We start from the raw sequence: 9,781 nt of genomic DNA, 5'->3' as shown, positions 1-9,781 counted from the left end.
TTGCAAGGACGAGGATAAGCAATCTGTGATGCTATAAGGAGTTTGTGCGAAATGCAGTGTTTGTTGTGGGTGAAGCTCACATGCTGTGGGGGTAGTGAGAGTTCAAAGTTAGCACACTAACTGTCACCTGTTGGGGGGAAACACACCACCCACTCACGCACCTGTGTTCCTATTTAAAAGCAAACAGAAAATATTTTTTTTAAAAAAGGCGAAATGGAAACGCAGGATTTAGTTTGCTTTTGAAACTGACATTTTATTTCAATAAAAAGACAAGTGTAAAAGGCGAGATATAAAAAAACAAAAACATTTGGAACATATTCAAAGTGGAGACATGAACCAAATCAATTTGTTATTGCTCTGCACTGATAACTTGCCTCTCGTATAAATGTTTTTAAAACTTTGTTGACTGTCTAAACATAAAAAAAAGTTAAAATCCTGATGCAAAAATATGTTATCACTGTTTGGAATGTTGCATGTATCATGTGTAATAATCAGCATATCTTGCATTTTACAATTCCAGTGCTATTATATGATATAAAAATCACATTTATGAATGCAAAAGTATGTAGAAGTGGTTATGTATAAAGAACTGTCATCCCTGATAATTTTACAAGATTGGTACATTGCATGTCACATTATGGTTTTAACATAAAAAAAAAAAAAAAAAAAAAAAAAAAAAAAAAAAAAAAGGCACAGTGACTTCATGTTACTGGAGATTTTTGCAGCAGTACTGACATGCCAGCATTGCATGGTTTATGACTGGAACAAGTCACAGATGGCCAGGTGTGTTTTAGACACAGACAAGGCCGGGTAAAGAGGGTCAGTAAACTTGTGCCGGTAGGAATGCATTAAAGCTATACTGCCCCCTGGTGTCACATTAAAGAAGGATAAAATGCCACCTTCAAAGTCGAGGAACACTCCAACCCTCTGCAGATCTTCTGCATCCACAGGCACCGTCACCTTGTTATGCAGGGCCTCCACCTTCCTTCTGTCGCAGGCAAGGCACCAGGAGTATGAGTTGAAACCCAGACGAGAGTTGTCCTTTTGGCCTTTTCTCTCTATCTGACCCTCACACACCCCCACCTTCCAGCGGCCTTCATCCACAGACACGTCCACCTCCCAGTACCAGCGACCCCCCTCCAGGGCACAGGAGGCCATGACCTGTGGGAAAGAGCTGAAGCGAGCCTCGTGTTCTGTGTAGGCCTGCTGAGCTTCGCTGTAGGTCACCCTCCTGTTGTTATCCGACAGCTGCAGCTTGGGATGTGCTGTATCTGCATCCAGGACGGGGATGCTACCATCTGTACACAAGAAAAGAATTTAGACTAATTGAATATGCCACATGTGTGCCTAGAGGATGCATTTAGTCATTTAGTTTAATTGTGAGTGGAAAGCAAATGTGTTGGTATAAAATAAAAAAACGTATCGTCTCACACAGCAGTCTGTAGACGTCGATGTCTTTGCCTGGCTCACTGGCGGCGACTGTGTCCAGCCGTTTCTCAGTCCACCTCTGCAGATATTTCAGCCGGGCTTGATCCAGTTCCTCTGGAGCCTCGAACTGCCCCACACAGTTGCCCATGTTACTAGACCTGGTGAAGAAGCGCAGAGTTAGAAGAGAGCACGAACACAAAGTGAACTTATTTTTCTAGTTGTATTTCAGTAGTTTTAAAACAATTCAAGGGCTGGTTCACCAAAAGTACAAAAGCCATTTCTCTAACTTACTTATTGTGCTGTCTAATCATGCAGATAGATTTGTTTTATTTTGCTCAGGTTTTAGGACATCTGCCCTGACACTTGTGCCCCAAACCCAAAATACTGAACGAATACTGACGATTGCAATTTTGTTTATACTCCGAGCGCCAAAATAAAGTCACTTGTCCCTTTCTATTATCAGGATCCTGACTTTGGATAATCCACACAACACATTGTCAACAGATTTCAAGGGAACTATTTCTACAGAAGAAAATAGTTCCAGGTACAAAAAAAACAAACAAACAAACAAAAAAAACTGTTCACTGTAATTCCTCAACACTGTCAGCACTAAAAACAAAATCCAATTCAACTCCACTCTACTGGGAGTCGATGTCTTAAAACCCTGACACATAAAACCAAAAGTGTGTCTGCATGGCTAGACCTCACTAGAGGGAAGTGAGAAAATATGTTTCTTTGTAATACGGGTGAATCGACCCTTTATTTGCTTTGTTGGTAACACATTTAGCTATTGACACACACTTGGCAGTCACTTACAGATGGGCAATCTTGCTGTATTCCTGTAATGTGAGAGAGAGAAAAAAAAGACATTTACCTGTGTTAGAGCTCATACGCCAACAGTAGACCTTATATTTGCAAACATGCTCATCGAACACACCATAATGAAAGCTTGTTCCTGAATGCGTTTGTCTGCCTTGGTGTCAGCCAACCCTTCCAGGGTGAGGAGGCCTTGCTGGAGGGAATTCATGGAGCCCCGTAGGCGGCCGACTTTCTCCTCCAGGCCCCCCAGAACCCTGATCTCCTCCTTCGTAACACACTGAAGAGCTGACTGCTCCTCTTGCTCCAAGGCCTCTCTGATGGCTGCATACTGCTGCTGCACCCCTGCTCGTGCCTCACTTAAAAGAACCTGGACAGATGGTGTCAATCAACATCGTATAATGCAATGCTCTCATTGCGGGTAGAAGACTCCGGTGTTCAGATATTGATCTGCAGTGCAACTAACAGTAAAGAAATGTAAAAACATGAATTAAGATTTAGCATTTTTCTAATTTGAGGATTAATCATATATGGAAGACAAGTCTTCTAAGTCTGATATGAAACACTGTGTATGGTACACATATATCCATTTGTAGCTGATCATATCTGCTTCCTAACAAAACTATAACCTCTATTCAATGCTACAGCTCCATTATGTATAACTTAACTTTTTTCCCTTCAATCAATGTGCAGATTAGTTTGTGGATCAGTAAGTAAGTTAAATCTTATCTTATAAGTCTGAGCAAGTAACCTAAATACATGCATGATTCAAGGTTCCCACACCTACTCAAACAACTAATTCAAGGATCTTTTAAAGGAAAGTGCTGCACTGCAAATTCAAGGATTTCAAAGACCCTTGGGAACCATGATAATTGAGCGAAAACTATAGTGTTAATTCTCTTACTCTGAAGGCCTCTTTCTTCTGTGTGAATTCAGTCAATCTGTTCTTCACTTGCTGTTCAGCCTCCTGCAGCTGCTTGATCTCTTCTTTCAGGTTCCCCTGAGGAAAAATGTGCACAGAGATAAAAACAAACAAACAAAAAAGACAAAAACAACATAATTTATTTATTGTTGTAACACAATTAATAGGTATGAACAGAATACATAGGGCTGTGAACTTGCCACTTACCCTGAGCTCTCTTTCTGCCTCCCTGATGCTGATGCAGACGTGGTCGCGGTGCGAGCCTATGACGGTACACACCGTGCACACACACACTCCACACTCACGGCAGTAGATACGGTTTACCTCCTGGTGCTCCTGGCACCTCCATGTGGAAATGTCCTCTACAGGAGAAACCAGGGTGTGATTCTGGAAGACAGGGGACTCCAGGTGGGGACGCAGATGCTCTGTACACATGGACGCTCCACACACCAGACAGGTCTTCACAGCGGAATTAGCCCGAGTTTTAGGGCAGTAATGGCAGGGCACAGGTTTGGCGTTTTTGCTCTCCAGCCTGGGGAAGGTGTCAAAACGACTCTGGGATTCTGAAGCAGTGGCAGGAGTTTTGGTGGATATCGGAGAAGACTTGCTGACATTGTGCACGGGAGACTTATCTTTACCTGGAGTTGAGACCCAAGGAAAGGAGTTGGCAGATGAGGCAGGTTTCTGCGGCGATGCATGAATTCCTGTCACTTGGGTGTCTTTCTTGGGGGTTGCAAGTGGGGGCGCATCACATATATCTACTTCATCTGAGCTGTCAGACTCGACTAATGAGACAACTTCTTCGGATTTACGCTGGTCCTGCTGGACTGAGCTGACATGTGGAACATCACTTGCAGGTACTTCCTTGCTGTCAGAAGTTTTGCTGGAGGATGCGCCATCACCACGCGCAGACTGAGTAGATTCTGGCTGCACTGCTTTCTTGGATGTCCCCACGCTAGTCGACTGCCCTGGTTTATCTGAGATGGAAGTGGTGGGAGTCTCGGTGTCGCTGGGCCGATGACGGGGAGATTCCACAGTTGATCGCTTTGTGTTCGGTTGCTCTGGTATAGGTGTGCTGGCCTTTCTCTTCCCAAGAAGTCGGCTGGTGAGCGAGGGCCTCCTCAGTGTTGAGTCAGATGTGTTTTGTTCATTACTGGGTGTGTCTGGAACAAAAAACAGAAACACAAACAAAGCAAAATTGATAAGAGGGATGGTTGACGTAGCACTTTACGTGGTTTTACCCCTTTGAGCATAAAAACATTAAGGATCTGAGCCGAATGGCATTTGCCAGTGATTCAATTTAAAAAGTGACCCTATTAACTGGCAGCCGAATGTGTCTGAGGTTGACGTAGTTACAAAAGCTTAATAAAGAAACATATGGAGCTGCTGAAGTGCCAAGGGGTGTTTTTTTTTTTAAATCTTGTGCACTATAAATTTACTATAAATTCATATGCATCTGTAATGACTTCAGGTGCACACACCATCATATGGAAATAACTCAGCTAATCAAATTGTATTTTCACCTCATTTGACGGAGGTTTAAAAAAATGATTTGACTGGAAATCTTGGACAAGTCTCACTTATTGACAGCTGTTTTTTTTTTTTTTCAGAGCTATAAAACTATAAAAGTGCAGGCCACTACACTTTAGAGCAGTCAAATATTGACTCTAGTAAGAGCCTTTCAAGTGTTGTTTCTCCTCTACACCAGGAAGGGTGAGGGTGATGTGAGGAGATTGCAATGCAGCGATTACAACACTATATGCGACTAAACCCTGCACACTGGACCTTTAATGTTCGAGCAGTTATTGCAAAGTCATTATTTACTTTAGTCTTTAGTTTAGTTGCAGCAGGAACCCAACATGAAGGACATCATAAAAAAAAACAAAATGCTCCAGTAGCATTCATTTTCTATGAAACAAAACTGAGCAACCTCAGTGAAAAGACACACTGTGTGCAGAGAAATAAACACGTAGTGTGAATTTCAACATCTTTATTTTAATACATTTTATCTTGTGCATTAAAACTAAAACTAAAAAATAGCACGTTTTGGGACTTTGGGGGCTCCGTACATTCACGACAGCTAACAGCTGCCGTAACTACGACAACCACAGATGCAATCGGCTGACGGTCACCAGTTAACACGGTCGCTCGTTAAACCAAAACACCGGTGAGCAAATCCAGTTTTATTTGGGCGCCATAGTTTAAAATAATCGTTACTTTAGCTAAACAGTGACGTTGGCTGGCATTAGTGAGCACCTAAAATAACAAGTGTGTTTAGTAGGAACACGTCATTGCATCGTGTGAGAGGTAGGACGCTAACGTTGGGTTAGTTAACTTGACAGCTAGTCACTTTTTTTTTTACCGGTTTTAACCGCCCGGTTACAAGCCCAACTTTAACCTGCTTTTTTTACCTGCGGTGCTGCGAGGCTGGGCACCTCGGTTGTTGGTTGGCGGGCGCCGTATCAAGCTGCTGTCAAACGGCAGAGTGTGGTACACGGTTTTACACCTCCACTCCGGACAGTGGTACGGCCCGTTCGGGGCGACGCTCCATAGGTCTCCGATACATCGTTGACAGAAGCGGTGGTTACATTTCAGGGTGACGGGCTCCGCTGTCAGCTCGTTGCACAGGGGACACCTCGTCGGAGTGTCCAACACTGCCCCCATTTTGTTTTGGCTGATCTTTAGTGCGTGTTTCCGCGATAGCAAGCAGCAGAGGCGGGGTTAAAATGTTTGAATCCCGCTTCCTCTCCCCCCAGCAGTGCTTGTCTTAAAGGTACAGTACATGCATTCATGATCAATGATGGAGTAAAGTATTTACAAATATACTAAAGTAATAACACCACACTTTTAAACCACTCAGTACAGAAGTATTGGCAAAAAAATCTATTTAAAATGACAAATTAAAGGACCTGCAAGTGGTAACCTATGTGGCCGTGAGGTGCCAAAAACTGCAGTTCCTCAAATGTCCACTTGAGGCTGGCTGCAAAACCAGTCAATCTCCATAAGCACCCATATCAAAATGTCCAACTTCACAATGATGGAGGTAAAGTATTTACAAATATACTAAAAGTAATAACACCACACTTTTAAACCACTCAGTACAGAAGTATTTGTTATAAAAATTAGGGTTACACTGCTATTCAGATGTTTTAAACCAAATGATGTGTGTGTGTGTTCCTATTTCTTACATGTCTTGAGGGCACTTCTTTTTTTAAATGTTTTGCTGAGGCTGGCAGGGTAAGGTAAAGTTCAGGTTAATTATAAATTGAGGAAGTCCAGAACAGATGAGGGCCAGAGACAGGTCAAAGAGGTGACATTTAGATTGGGGATATACTGGCTACTGATTAGGGGATATGCTGAAGAAAACTGTTTAGATGCTAGCCTATATATGCAAATTGTCTGTTAACAATTTGCAGGGGTTGAGACAGCCCATTTTTAGAAAAATGTATAGGAAACCAACTGTCAGAGCTCCTCAGGGAGCCGTTTTCTCTGTAACCCCTTTTGTGTGTTGCACTGTGAAACGCTCCTTCTTGTACAAGAACAATAAATTCAACTTAAACTTTGATACTTTAAATCCAGTCCTCCTTATTTAAGGGGTTTTCTTTAAAATTCCCGTAACAGTATTGGCAAGAAAATCTATTTAAAATGACAAATTAAAGGACCTGCAAGTGGTAACCTATGTGGCCGTGAAGTGCCAAAAACTGCAGTTCCTCAAATGTCCACTTGAGGCTGGCTACAAAACCAGTCCTTCTCCATAAGCACCCATAGTAAAATGTCCAACTTCACAGCAGCAAAAAAACATGCTTACAGCCTGGTACAAAAAACAGTTTTGGTCTCTTTAGCTAATTACCCCATTCATGACAACTGTACCAAGTCAAAACTCACCCGGTCAAATTATATTAAAGGTCCAGTGTGTAAGAGTATCTATTAGAAGGAATGGAATATAATATTCATTAGTATGTTTTCATTAGTGTATAATCTGAACCTGAAAATAAGAATCAATGTGTTTTTGTTGTCTCAAAATGAGCCTTTTAAATTACAGTGAGCCTGCCATTTTTCTACAGTAGCCTAGAACAGACAAACCACTGATTTAGATGTTTTCTACAGTAGCCTAGAACAGACAAACCACTGATTTAGATGTGGCCTTTGCCTTTTTCTGTGAATTTCGCAATGGCGCTCATACACCTGACGATAAAAAGAGTCAGACTCTGAATCTGAGACTGTCCCAGACAAGAAATTTAAATCCAGAACAACTTTATTAATACCACTGGGGGCAATTTGTTCTTAGCAGCTTCTCGTTAGGCTACACAAAACACAGTGTGTGGAAGAGTCTATAAATAATTCCATAAATAAACTTGCTGAGCACAATAAAAAAAGATAAGATAAGATCACATAAAACATATAGTGACAATGCTTAATAGAAAAACTACAGAGCATTTAGCATTCGGATTGCAGACGGAATGAACACAACAGAGAAAATTCACTTCCAGGAACATATCCAGAAGAATCAAGACTTACTGTTTTATGGAGAATTTGGTGGTTACAAAGAGATTTGAGATCACTTTGTTTCACTTCAGTGATTTTACAACAGATTTTAACAATACTCTTAAGCTGTTTCTGGCTTTTGCTGCGAGGCTGTGAAACCAGTAGATAAAAAAATAAAGTTTGTAAAAGTTGTTTAGCAGCAAACTTCCATACCACGCTTCACTAAAACTAAAATTGGAGATCCTTTTAATAACTGGTATAATAAAGCTTCAGAAAAGCTGCACATAATTTTCACGTCTTAAAAGTAAGAATGAGGCTCAAATGTCACATATTGTTTAGTTATTGTTAACTTAGGAGTGTTGTTGTTAGGATCCCGTAAGGTTGATTTATCTGCTGTTGTTTTATCAGGGATCAGATTTGTGAGGATACAGCAAAAACCAAACATCATATACAGACTGTGTGGATACAAATAGGAGTTAGGGGTGGCATTTAGCTCGGTTGGCAGAGCAGCTGCCCCATGTGCGCAGGCTTAGTTGCATTCCTGTCACTCTTCAGCTCTCTCTATTGTAAATGAAGCTTGAAAAGGCCAAAAAAAAACCCAAACAAATAGGAGTTAGTACAGGCACTGCCTCGCTGTTTTCTGTCTATGTTTCTGTATTCAGAAGGACTGCTCAGATATTTACATAAGTATGTTTTAATAATGTTGTAACTCATTTGGTAAAAGGAAATGCAACTTCAACCACATAATGTTATACAATAAATACATATAATACCTCTTAAACTCGTCTAAGGTATAGTCTGGATACACTCCAGGCTGATAACTATTAACAATTAACCTTCCAATGAAATCAGAAATCACAATACTGCAGCCCTTTTATGAATTTGCTCATTGTGCTGTAATGAAAAGCAGTTGAACAAAAGGATGTCGTTGCTCATTTCACTCCCTGGATACCCCAAAGGCCTCCCATGAGAACCACAGACCACACACTGCTTTTACCTATTCTTTTCTTCTCCAAATCCATCTGAGTGGCAAAAAATAGCTTCCTGTTGTTATCCCTTAAAGCATCAGCTGTAAACAATAACGATCAAATGTGGTATTTTCTTGTTTTCCCTCATGTTTCTCTCCCCCACAGCATTCTTTGGTCTAGACATGTGACTTGGATAAAAAGCCTATTGCGACGTGTGAGTGACTTGTGAGTGAGGTTAATCTCTCAGAATCTCAGAAATGTTTTCTCTCAAAGAACTCTAAGAAACTGCACTTTTTACTTGTGTTGCCTGGAAATGTGAGGTTAGAGTATGTTTAATATAGCTGTATTTAAAATGGGTGTTACGTAATTTATGTACTCAAAGTCCATAACCATCAAATCCAATCCAATGATTATATTTGGCCTCCACTCCACCAATTTTGTAATGAATTTCCATAAAGCCAGTTGCCTTGAAAGAGACCAACTTAAAAAAAAAAAAGCTGATACCCTGCCTTGAATCCCTAGTATAGTATAACTCTTAAAACACAGGATCCTACATCTCCAATCATGCAACTTGATCTCTCATTAAATTTTCTCAGACTTGATGGAGCTCTCTTCAGAGCCACAGAAGACATTACACATCTCTTTTCTCAGGCTAAGTAGAATTAACCAAAAGCAGTAATCTAATCTTCATGTGTAAAATCGATGGAGCACAGGGTGCTATCTCAGCATTTTTAGGTGTTTCCTGTAAAAACTGGCCAATAGGGTGGGACTTTGTGGATATTGATTGGCGTTTACAGTATCCAAAATCACCCCCACTGCTATGCATTGCAGGTTCTTCATCTTCCAATTGAACATGGCCGGACCCGGGAACGAACACAACCTCTGAAAACATCAGTAGCCTGTCTGGCAGGGTATACAGTAGCCTACTGAGGTGGTTTTCTTGCAGGGATCATGTCATTCTGCTCATCGGGAAACTCTGTGAATCACAGAGGGTTGAAGCTGAGCAGTTGGAGGACATCAAGGGAATACCAGTGAATATGTTTTGTATAAAAATGATCCAGTTTAACAAAAATCAGTGAATAAAGTTCTGATTTTGTACTGTAATCGGTACCAAAGATGCGTGTAAGCAGCCTTCAGAGTCACTTTATCACTGTATAAAGCA

General features: G+C 41.1%; 1 protein-coding gene across 1 annotated transcript; it reads right to left on the bottom strand.

Moving 5' to 3' along the window:
• Window positions 1–232: 232 nt before the first annotated feature.
• Window positions 233–5,903, bottom strand: LOC104940616 (E3 ubiquitin/ISG15 ligase TRIM25). Its single transcript, XM_027273080.1, has 7 exons — window positions 5,578–5,903; window positions 3,374–4,329; window positions 3,149–3,244; window positions 2,366–2,614; window positions 2,245–2,267; window positions 1,432–1,586; window positions 233–1,298 (listed from the first exon to the last, which is right to left on the bottom strand). The coding sequence occupies exons 1-7, from the start codon at window positions 5,828–5,830 to the stop codon at window positions 754–756; spliced, it is 2,277 nt and encodes a 758-aa protein (XP_027128881.1). The 5' UTR covers window positions 5,831–5,903; the 3' UTR covers window positions 233–753.
• Between the last annotated feature and the right edge of the window lie 3,878 nt (window positions 5,904–9,781).

The sequence above is a fragment of the Larimichthys crocea genome, chromosome XXI (assembly GCF_000972845.2).
Source record: "Larimichthys crocea isolate SSNF chromosome XXI, L_crocea_2.0, whole genome shotgun sequence".
NCBI lineage: Eukaryota > Metazoa > Chordata > Actinopteri > Sciaenidae > Larimichthys > Larimichthys crocea.
This window is presented reverse-complemented; position numbering and strand designations above follow the sequence as displayed.